General features: G+C 48.2%; 1 protein-coding gene across 4 annotated transcripts in view; it reads right to left on the bottom strand.

Annotated features, from left to right (window-relative positions):
- The window catches only part of SLC39A11 (solute carrier family 39 member 11), a 349,675-nt gene extending 339,219 nt beyond the window's left edge, over positions 1-10,456 (bottom strand). For 2 of the 4 annotated variants that reach the window (XM_019650980.1, XM_019650981.1), the window contains exons 1-3: positions 10,352-10,456; positions 7,236-7,354; positions 2,833-2,871 (exon numbers count right to left, since the gene is read on the bottom strand). In XM_019650980.1, coding sequence (XP_019506525.1) covers positions 2,833-2,871; positions 7,236-7,343 — 147 coding nt within the window. In that variant the 5' untranslated portion in view covers positions 7,344-7,354; positions 10,352-10,456. The remainder of the gene's footprint in view (positions 1-2,832; positions 2,872-7,235; positions 7,355-10,351) is intronic. The other 2 variants (XM_019650983.1, XM_019650985.1) reach the window with 1 other exon arrangement.
- Positions 10,457-12,040: the final 1,584 nt, after the last annotated feature.

Here is a 12,040-nt window from a genome sequence, read left to right as displayed (position 1 = left end):
CTTCCAGCTTTAAAGTTCTCTTATGCTGGGACTCTAACAGGAAATAATGACTATCCTTTTTAAAAAAAAAAATGGTAACATTTCTCCCCATTGAGTTCATGCCACGGGCAAAAATCAAGGCCAGACACGGGTACTAAGAAGACAGACAATGATTACTAGTCTTGGAGAGTGACTTAAGGAGTCAGGAGACAAACAGGCAAATGGATTTTAAGAGGAGTCATTTAAAGAGACCTGACTAATGCATTCAAGGCCTTGCTAATGAGAAAAAACAAACCATAAAACATATTGCGAAGCACATTTCAAATACGCATGACCCTGGTCCCAGGAATCTCTCTTACAGAAACATTTGCTTTACTATACAATTATATCGTAGAAATATGTCACTGCAGCATTATAGTAGATACGTATTTCAGTGCACGTAACACATATGTAAATGTCTGCACAACAGATAATAAAACATGTTACATCTGCACAAGGTACGCCGGGACCCCAGTCAAATGACTGGTGGCCAATTTTCCCTTTTTCAAGATATTAATTCAAAGCATCTTCAGAGCTCTGTTCAGGAAGCAGAACCTTTAAGATGCCAGGCACTATGGCATGCTTAACTGTCCAACACACTGTAAGGGCTTCATGACAGTTCTCCAAAGATCAAGCTCAAGGTTAACAGTGGTGACATTTGGGAAGCACGTGGGAGAGGCAAGGGGACTTTCCTCTTCTTTTTTTTTTTTTTAACTTTAAAAACATCTGAATTTTTATGATTTCGCACTGTGATGAGAGATGATACATCAGAATTCTCTAGACCAGGACTTCTCAGCTTGGCACCACTGACACTGGGAGCTGAATTGCTCCTTTTTTCTTGGGGAATGCAGGGGGGCTGTCCTGCACATCCTGGGCTATTCAACAGCATTCCTGGCCGCTACCCACTAGATGCCACTTATGACAACCCAATAGGCCAAACGTCCTCTGGGAGGCAAAATCACCCCTGTTTGAGAACCACTGTCCTAATCAATTGGTTAGCTACATTAAATACAAATCATTCCATGACAAGTAAAAACAACTACTACAGATCAGGCCACCTGGGCTCTATTGCCTTTCCCTAGTTTGGGGAAGCATTTATGAGAATAAATGCTTCTAGTCGCCAATGCCATTGAAGTTTCCTGAGTTTGAGTCCCAACTCTCTCCATCACACTTTTGCTTTTCTCTGTGATTCTGGTGCTCTACCAGGAGTTCCTTTCTGCAACTAGTTCATGTTCAAGGTCAACTTTAGGAAAGCAAATGACTTATATTCTGATAAATACACATAAATAACTTTTAGAACCGCTTTTCTTTTTCCTGCCAACTACTTTAAAAATCAGAAATAAAACTATTTCAGATCCTCACAGTGAAGTGAACGTGGTAATACACTGGTCTGATGATGTCTGTAAGGGAATTACATCTTAAATGTTCATGTTTTAATGCTCCCAAATTCATTCTTACGCGTCCTGAAGCCTAGCACTCTGGTTTTGTTTGATTCCTTTTGTTTTTTGGTCTTTTGCCACATAAAACTTACAGTGTCATTTGGCCTAAAAAGAGTAACAGGACACCCAAGTGCCTGGTCAGGAGCATGAAGATGGCACAGAAGAGCCAGCTTTCTATCTATGTACCCCCATAAGGACTTTGAAAAATCAGGCACCCCATCACTCAGTTTGAAATTGACATTTAAAATGCTTTCATCTAAGTTTATGAAGTTGCAAAACATATCATTCCTGGCATGTAAACATCTGGCACTGAAACAAAACTGTTTCATCAGTCATTCATCTATGGAAACAGCATAAGGGTTTGACATCCACCATTATCCAACTAAATTTACATATAAACTAAGCTGTGGCTAACACGACTGGAATACACAGCACCACCACGACACACCCATACCTGGAAAGGGAAATCTGAATTAATCAAGCCCGGAGGTCTAACTCCCTGCTTACACGAGACTGAGGAACAAGTTAGATAGCACAAGGAAGCAACTGGCCAAATTCAGAATATGGGGCATTCTACAGACAAAGGATCCAGTTTCTCTGACAAATTACTAGCATGGGAAAAAAAATGGGACTGTCAAAGAATAAGAGCAACTTAAAAGACACAACAAATTCAATAAGAAAATCTTATTTGGATCCCATTCTTCACAAAAAGTATTTTAGAAGACACCCTTTGAAAAAAAAAATGGAGGAGGAAATTTGAAAGCGGACTAGGTGCTGGATTATAGTAAGGAATGATTGTCAATTTTGGTAGGTGTGATAATGCCATGGTGAACGTGCTTCAAAAATACAAGTTGTTCCATCAGAGATATGCACTGAATTTACAGATAAAATAACACGCTGTCCGGGACTTGCTTTTACAAACTATTCCAACCTCCCAAGAAGGTTGGGGGAAGACAGTTGAAAAGAGATGAGCCAAATGTCAGCAGTGATTGAAGCCGGGTGGTGGGTACCTGGGGTGCATCACAGGGTTCACTCCATTTTTTTACCTGATGAAAATGTCTATAACAAAAGGTCTTTTAAGGGGGAAGAGGAGGAGAGAAAACGAAGTTTAATGAGTGCCCACAAAACCCTGTGGTAGGCCCCTTCCTAAGTATTATCTTAGTTTCCAAGTCCTCTTTTGCTGTCTGAAGAAGGGGCAGGAGGGCATTCAATACACTGGAAATAAACAGGGTGGGTGACAAGCGGGAGCCATTAACACCCGAAGATCACAGAGACGTATCCTGGTCACAAGGAAAGAGACCGCGAATACCCTTTGGCAGAGAAATGTCAGAATAAACATGTATCCATTCCATTCCTCCTGTAACGCGCTACTTACCCCTGCAGCAAAGCCGAGACTTCCATCTAGAATCCGCCTCTGAAAAGAAAAACGAGAGGGTTCAGATTCTAAGCAATGAAATGTCCTGGGACAGGAGGAAACCATCACACCTGAGAGCCACAGAAATAAAGACTGGTCCACGCCTGAGCTTTCACACCTAACTGGAAGCCCGGATCCAAGCCTTTAGAGAATGGGCCAAAAACCAGGGGAAACAGTGTTTTTAAACTTTCCATCCATCCCACAGCCAATGAGCACCTCCTTTCAGAGTGGTGCATGGCTCACACTGGCCCACGTGTGGCCTCTACTTTCCCTGTAAATTATGACGATAGACCTTTAGTAAGTAGCTGGCCTGAAAGATGGAAACTGACATGTGGTAGCAAGAAGCATGTGGACCAACCAAAACCCTCCCACGCTGCCGGTGGGGGTACAGACTGGCACAGCCACTTTGGAAAACAGCCTGGCAGCATCCGCTGGAGTGACCACAGGCATGCCCTATGACCCAGCAGCGCCACTCCTCACAGAAACGCATACTGGAACTCACCCAACATGTGTACGAGAATGCTCTCAGCAGCACTTTGTGACAGCCCAAAACTAGGAACTACCCAATGCCCACCGACCAGAGAATGGCTACATCAGTTAGGATATATATTCATACAACAGAACAACAGGATACCATGTGGCAATGAGAACACACACACACACACACACACACACACACACACACACACACACACAGCCTGCTAAACAAATGTAGACACATTTTAAGAAAGGAGAGCTGTATTAAAATTGCAATACTCAATATATACCAATAACAAAAGATGAATACAGGTCACCTTTGACTTCTGCAATGACAAGAGGTGCTCAAAGTGGTTCCATCAGTGTCCAGACACTTCTGATTATGGCGAACTACTGCTTGAGCAACGTTGACCAAAGTGTCCACTTGTGTACATTTTTTGGCACCCCCGGTATATATATGTGTGTGTGTATGTGTGTGTGTATATATATATACACACACACACACACACACGTATATATGTGTATATGTATACGTGTGTGTACATACATGTATATATATGAATGGAGCATTCAGTAAACTGGAAAATAAATAGAGTAAAATCAGCCAGACACAGAAGAACACATGCTATATGATTACTCCATTTATATAATGTATAAAAACAGAGAAATCTACTCAGTACTGTTAGAGACCAGGAGAGGGGGTGCACTTCGATTGGAGGTTGGGGGTGTGGGTAGTGCTCAAAAGGGAGCCTGAAAGGGCTGCTTGGGGGCTGGTACTGTTCTAGTGCTTGATCTGGGTACTATTTTCATGGGCATTTATGAAAAATTATCAAGCTGTACACTTATGAAATGTGCATTTTTCTATATGCATTTTACATTTCAGTAAAAAGCTGGGGTTTTTTTAAGAGAAGTGGCCTAAGTTAGGGATATAATCTATAGCCACGTGAACACATTACAGACATGTTGGGGTGGCAATCACCCGATCCCTGAGACTCCCACTGAGGTCGGGGTAGCTAGAGCCACCGGGTCAGTCATCCGAACCCACTGGTGGCCTCTTCGCCTCTCTGAATGGCTCTGGGGCAGGTGGAAGGTTTTGACCCCAATGAGCCATACAAATACCATTCTTCTCTAAGCACGCCAGGCCAAAAGCCAAGTTCATCTAACCAACTAATTTAATCAAACCAGGCGATATAATAAAAAAGTCAGGGAAAAATCATCCTATCAGCATTCATCCGCATCTTCAAGGGAGAAACATTATACCTTTTTTACAGTCAATAAACCTGTTATTCCACTTTTAGACATTTATTTCAAGGAACTAATCAGATATATGCTCAAAAGATTTGTGTTCATAACACTATTTCTAAAAGCAAGGAAAAAGGACATAACCTAATTATCCAGCAGTTAGGGATTGGACAAATAAATTGCCATACATCTTTATGATGGGATATTATATATATAGCCATTTATGTAACCAAAAAATAACAAAATAATCAAAAAACCATTTAGGGAAACAAGAGGATGCTTATGATAGCAAGTGAGAAAAGCTGGTAATAATAAAACATTACAAACAACCTGATCCCTATGAAGTAAAGAAAATAGATACATATATGCTTATGCATACTCCAATAGAACTGAACAAATTTGAGTATGGTTTTTCCTTTCTGAGAAGTGGGATTAGAAACTTTTTTAAATTATTTCTTTAAGCTCTTCCATATTTCACAAGTTGCCTATAGTTAAAGTATGACTCTTTAAATCAGGAAAACAAATTTTGAGTGATGCTATACCGATGCTGACAGCAGATGAAGACAGATGTCTGCGTGTCTCTACTCTCAAGTGACCCCATTTCAGTCAGATGAAAAGTGAGGTTTGCTCAGGAGACCAGAGAGCACCTCTGTGGACTCACGTCTATAGGGGTCTTTGTCTCCCCATGTCGTGCCCCCTCCCACTTCTCACGCACACCTCCTGTGCAGAAAGGGTTACCATAGCCCACCCGCGCCTGCTCTTTCAAAGGTCCTGCTTTCAAGCCTGGTCCTTGGTTGGCTTCTGGGAACTGGGTGCTGGCACTGCTCCCTCCATTCCCCAACAGATAAGAGTGGGTCGCTGTTTTACAAACCCGGTGATTGATGCGGGGCACCTACTGTCCTCCTGGGAGTCTAGAATTTTGGTGGTAGCACAGCATAGAGCACCTACACGGCCAGCGCCCAATGAAAACCAGGGGGGCTGAGTCTCTAACGGGCATCCCCGGGCAGACATGTCACAGCATTACTGCATTAGGTTGCCAGGACACAGAGCACTCTGTGAGCCCCCCTCGCAGGAGGTGGGGAGCAGCAGACGCCTGCGCACACACTTCCCCAGGCTCTGCCTGTCTTTCCCCTGCTGGCCCTGTTGTGTGTCCTTTCACTGAAATAAACCTTAGCCAGCTACATGCCGAGTCCCATGAGTCCTTCTAGTGCATCAACAAACATGTGGGTGGTCTTGGGGACCCCCTGTGTGCCTCCACACAGAGAAAGGTCTTGGCAATTCCTCCTTCTGACCTGGGTGGGTGGTTACCCAAACACGAGCCGAATCAGGAGCTCTGTAGCTCCGAAGGAAAAGGGGGCCCCTCTGTGATGGCTCCCCGCTTCCGAAGAGCCCCACAGCACTGGCCAGGACCACACGGGTCTGTGAGGTTCTACTCACCCCGGTGCTGCATTTAACTCAGGTCTCACTGGCCAGCTCAGCCAGCTAAGCCCCAGCTGGTGCGGCTCAGATCTTTCCTTCTTAAAGCGAAAGAAGCTGGTGAAGGTGAAAACACGGGCTGCTGTGCCCCAGTGGGCACAAGGACAGGACCCCAGGGAACCTGGCGTGGCTGTCATGAAAGAGGAGGAGGGTGGGGTAACCTGGTGCCTGCTCCTCTGGCTCCCGGGGGGGGTCTCTCATTCAGGAACTGGGTTTCCAGCGTTTTCACTACCTGTGGACAGCAAGCTGGCACTGGGGCTGTGTGTGTTGCCAAATTTCTGACGGCCTCCCAACCTCCCGCTGAAGAGGGGAGGGGCCGAAGAGGGGAGGGGCCGGCAGGCTGTGAGGTCTGATAAGATCTCAAGATCTCATCACCGACATCAATACCTGCTTTACTGGTCTCTCGCCTGGCTTGCCAGCTTCCTAGACGGGTTTTAGTTTCCAGAGCCGCCTCACAGCATGTGATCTTAAATCACTTAGTTACTTAGCACTCCCTACAATTTCTAAGGCTGCATGCATCAGGTTATCCATGGATCACCCTATGGCCTGAGGATGGAGGGCGTCAAGGGCTTGGAGAAGAGAAAGGAACCTGGGACGTAGGAGGTGGGCGTGGGCTGTGGAGGGGAGCGGTGGGCTACCTGGAATGTGTGGGGGTTGGGTAAAGGTGGGTGGGGGTGGCGTGGGCAGGGGTGAGGCAGGTCTGAGTGTGTGCATCCCAAAGGGACTGGGAGAGGGAATGCAGAGCCCTGGATTTGGGGTAAAAGAGAGGAAACAGAGTCCCTTCCTTTCCCCCCGGCTGTCCAATCATCCCAGCTAACCCCAGGCCACAGAGCAGGGCAGTCATACCCAGAGCCTACTGTTCCCCTTCAGTCATGCACATGCCTGCACCAGGCCTGAAAGAGACTAGATGGCAGACAGAAATCAGGCAGGGGCTCAAGGACGCTGGCTCACTGGCTTCCCTCACTCCTTACTTCCTTCGAATCAGGAGGGGAGGAGCACGTGATGCCTGAACTGTAGACACCTGCTCTCCGGGCCTGGCAGGGAGAAGGCAGAGAACTGGGAGGACACCACCCACAAGCTGGAGGTGTGGCCAGCGGCACTGGGGTCTGCCACCCGGCTCTGCGGAGTGGTTCAGAGCCTGCTGAGAGGACTGAATCCAGGCAACTCACCTGTCCACTAGAGAAAATGAACACGAGAGCCGCCCCAGCTGCCGTCATCCCCCAGGTGAAGAAGGTTCCCAGCAAGGCCTGGAACACAGAGCTGTGGCCTTGGAGCATGCTGGATACGGCTGTGTGCAGAGGAGCGAGACAGGGTCAGCTGCCGGCGGTCCCTTCCGGTGACATGCACGCGTTCTAAGGTGTTCTAACCCCCTCCACCTGAGCTGGCCTGTGTCTGGGTTGGTGTATGCACCTTTCCGCCATGCCATCCCTCAGTGAGAGACGTGGGGACACCTGGGGAGATGCCAGAGGAGACGACACCATGAAAGAGGTTACAACATTGGAAAATGGTTCCGAAGAGAAGTTCAAACAAGTGGATTATTGAGCGTGAAGGCAGGGAGCAGAGGAGGGTCTGACTGCAGCCTTCCCGCCCACCTGCCTTCTTCCTGCCCTTGCCAATCACTGGGTCTAGCTCAGGTTCCCTCTCAAAGCTCTTCCACCTGAGTTTTGATCCAACCTTCAAAGGCTTCACGTGGCAGCTCCCGTGGCCTTCCAAGGGCATACGCCACCGGCCTTCCAAGGGCATACGCCACCGACTGACCTTCAACTAGTCTGCCGACTATTATCACGGTGCCCTACGTGGGCACCATACTCCGGCTCAGTCCAATTTTTTATGGCACCTTGGACAAGCTTACCTTGCTAGGACACCCAGCAAGGACAAGGAAATGGAGCCATACAGGGCATTTCCCAGTCAACTGCTAAAGCTGAAGTTACACCACTGCCCACAGAGGAAAGAAAGGGAAGGACATTACCTCGTGTTTTTGCTCAGAGAGCCTCCTCTAGACTTGAACGTGTTCTGAACTTAAACCCTAGTTCTGAAATGATAGGAAATCAGACTCTCGCTGTGGAAAGTTACAAGGCGGAGAAACCCGTTTGTTGAAAAGCCCTGTGTTCTGGTACACAAACATTGGGGGCGAGGGCCTCCTCATCTCAAAGGGCTCATTCAGCTCCCCACCGGCCTTCCAACACCCACAGGGCTGGACATGACCCCACCGGGCTCAGCCCTGCCAGGCCCCAGGGCTCAGAGGAGCCAGCAACCCTGGGCTAAATAAAGACACTCCCTCTCTCTATTGACCCTGGAAGGAAACCATGACCAAGGGTGTAAGGGGCCCTTATACCACAGGGCTCAGCAGCACAGCTAGGATTCAAACCTAGGAAGGCTGTGGGTCCAGGTGAACCCAGATAAGCCCAAATAAGCCCAAGTGAGCCCAGGCTCAGGCCCGGTGCCAGGAAACCTCAGAGAGACAGCATCTATGGATTCAAATGGTATCCCCATAGTCTAAGTGGAACTCAGGATAGTGACTGAATCAAATAAAGAAAAAAAAAAGTCATTTAAAAAAATGCACCCTTTTATATATGTCATCTTGTTAAGTCACCCTAAAAAGGGAGGTTTGTGTTTGTTTTTAAAACAAGACATCTGGATCATGACACCAACTTTCTATTTCTAGCTGCTTGTGGATAAAATTTGCAACAGTATTTACAAAGAAAGGCACACAGCTATCATCCTCTTAGTACTTATTGACCCAAGACAGGTCATTAAAACAAACAAACAAAAACACCTTCCCCTCCCCACCCCCACCCCTGTATTGAATGTGCCTTTTAACAGCTACAGAAGAGGGGAAACCATTTGCATTTCCCAAAAAGCCAAAGTCAACGTGGGGTTTGTGGGCTGGCAAACAGGAACCTCATGGGTGTTCCTGGGGGCTGCTGGGAGGGGGAAGCTCTCTTCTATGTCTGTCCCCATTTACAGCTGAGCACCCTGAGATCCAAGAAAAAGGAGCACATAAGGAAGACCAAGGCCACCATCCTTCCTATCCCAAGAGTCGCGGCTCTGATCATTGGCCATGAGAACCCAGCCCCTCTTTGAGAAGTTTCTTCCCTTTGCTGTTTTAAAAAGGGTGGTCCGAGAACCAGTAGCGCTGATCCCCCTTAGGAGCCAGCTAGAGATGCAGGATCTCGGGCCCCTCCCCAGCCTTGCTGAATCCGAATCTGCGTTCTATCCAGGTGCATGGGGCATTTCTTATGCACAGGGCATTCTTATGCACATTCAAGTGGAAAGCACTGGTCTAACACTGGAACGAAGTCTACAAGACCAAGAGCTTAGAAAGTGACTGTCCTGCCCTACAAGGGCCTGGGCAAGGCTGACACCAAGTCACGAGAGAACAAAGCGTCGTCTCCGAGCAGAAAGACCAATAGCACACCTTGGGGACAAGGAGCAGTCCGCAAGGGCACGTCAAAATCAGCTTCCGCAATAAGGCCCAGACTTCCTTGTGTGCTGGGTGTTAATACCTAAGCCTTGATTTGTTTGCAGGGTAGGGGGGCATTCTCTTCCCACCCCAACTTTGAAGATGCCAACACCACCCCACACGGGCGCACTACAGCAGCACAGGAGGAGTTCCCGGCTGATCCAGGATTTCTTCTCTCCCTTTCAAACCTCCTGCCCTCCTTCCAAGAGTCGGCCCCAAGATGTTGGCGAAGCTGCAGAGGTGGACATGGCACATAATGGAACTGCACACACGGGCCCTGACTCCACAAGGGGAGTCCAGCACGATGATTCGGGGCTGGGCTGCTGTGACTGTGGAAAAGTTCTCCAGTACCTCGCGCCTCAAAGTGTGGCCGGCGGACCAGCGGACCCAGGGATTGGCTGCAAATGCACCATCTCTGGCCTGCTGCACCTTCACCAGATGCCCAGTCAAGTTCAAGAGGCCCTGCTGACCCCCAGGGCCAGTGGGAGGGGTCACGGAGCAGCTGGGATGGCGGCCCCCTCCACTCCCAGGGGTCCAGGGTCCCCCACACGCCCACCATGAAGCACTAAATGAAGATCCTGGAGCACCAATGTCAAAGGAAGGCAGGTCGACACCCTCCGACTTGCCCGGGAAAGGGGCAGAGGGAGCTCCGGGCCCCCTTCTCCGCCCCCTGCCACCTGCCAACGCAGCCCATCTTCCCCTCCAAGCCCCTCCGCTCCCCAGAGGAACCCCCTTCCAAGCCCCACACTCCTGTCCTGATGGTCCCAGACCCCAGGCCTCCGGCTCGCCCGAAGGCGCTGAAGGAGAGAAAAGCCGACTCACTAGGGTGCCCTCTCGAGCCCCCACTCCACTTCCATCAGCCCCTGCTGCAGCTCGCTCGCCGGCTCCACTCCCGAAATCACTTCCTGCTTCCCTCCCGGCACACGTGTCCCACCGGCCCCCAGGCCCCGCCCCGCACTGCTGTGATTGGCAGAGCCCGCCTGAAGAATAAACTCTCTGGTTCACAGCTTTCTTCAGGCTCAGAAACAGCTGGGGCGGGTAGAACAGAGCCCTGAGGCCAAACGGAAAGGAACATTCTGCATGTAAAAAAGGGCCTCTGCAGTCTTATCTGAAGCCACAGAAACCCAAGGAAAGAGCACTATGTCATGCCCCTGATATCGTTTATGTCCCTACACTCAGTTATGCTCATGAGATCACAGAAGTAAAAGTAATAAGCAGTTTACGGAAGTGCTATTGAAAGCACTTTTTTTGTTGTTCTTTTGTGTAGGGGATTTTTTTTAAGTATCCCCGACCCATATGTCCAGAATTCATCCACTTCTCTCCATCTCCACTGCTGCCGCCTCTGCCCAAAATAATAGCTTTGACTCCTCATCCTGCCTGACCTGCCCCCCCCCCGCAATTATCTTCCTGAGTCCCCACTGTGCATCCCCCCAATAGTACATTCTCCAAACAGTGATTTTTTTTTTGAGAGCTATTAAGTATAATCATGTCAGTCTACTGCTGCAAACCCTCTGAGGACTCCTCATTGGAGTAGAACTCAAGCTCCCCCTCCTTAACCTCGGAAGCCCTACGTGACCTGGCTCTGCTCACTCTCAACCACTATACCCTTCCCTCAGCTGCTTCAGCCAAGCTGGTCTGCGCTCTCCGTGAACACCAAGCTTACTCCTGCCTCAGGGCTTTTGCACTTGCTGTTCCCTCTGGAACACTGCCTAGAACCCCTGCCTGATACATGTCTCCCAGATTTTCACCTGGCTGGACCCTTCGTGTCATTTGGGTCTCAGCCCAAATGTCACTTCTGCAGAGGCCTTCCTTGAACACCTACTCTAATATAGACCTTCCAAGTTTCTTTATTTTCTTCATGGTACTTCCTAATATGTGGCATTTTTATTTATTCAGTCCCCCAAATGCAAGCTCTGTGAGAGCAGTATCATGTCTGCCTTTTGCACTACTGTGTCCCCAGCGTGTGGCACACAGTAGATACTCAATATTTATTGGATGGATAAATCACTCAGATAGAAAATTGTTATTTGTTGGCTACACTTTATGTATTAAAGGCCTTCCTGAGAGTTATGAGAAAACAATATTTGTACATTGGATCAGACCATCCCAACTACTTCCTTATAACCTGATAGTCATCCAAGGCTCTCAGTGAAGGGCACTTTTGCCCCACAGGGCACAACAGGCAACTGGGATGGTGCCAGTGAGTAGAGGCCAGATATGCTGATAAACATCCAACAATGCCCAGGACAACCCACACACACACACACACACACAAAAGAATTATCTGGGCCAAAATGTTAATAGTGTCAAGACTGAGAAACCCCAGTGTAATCCCATAAAGTAATCTTCTTCGTATGAAGTAATGATAAAAATCACACTTTAAATTTTAACATGCCTTCAAGAAGCATCCAGCCTCAGTCAAGGCACTGATCCACTCTAAAATGCATTTTATTCACCCAAAAACGCAAGAAAGAAGAAAACCAACTGCCCCACCAATCTTTATATAGCCCA

Source organism: Hipposideros armiger, unplaced genomic scaffold (genome assembly GCF_001890085.2).
Source record: "Hipposideros armiger isolate ML-2016 unplaced genomic scaffold, ASM189008v1 scaffold_150, whole genome shotgun sequence".
Classification (NCBI taxonomy): domain Eukaryota; kingdom Metazoa; phylum Chordata; class Mammalia; order Chiroptera; family Hipposideridae; genus Hipposideros; species Hipposideros armiger.
Note: the sequence above shows the minus strand (reverse complement) of the source record. Positions and strands in the feature narration are given on the sequence as shown.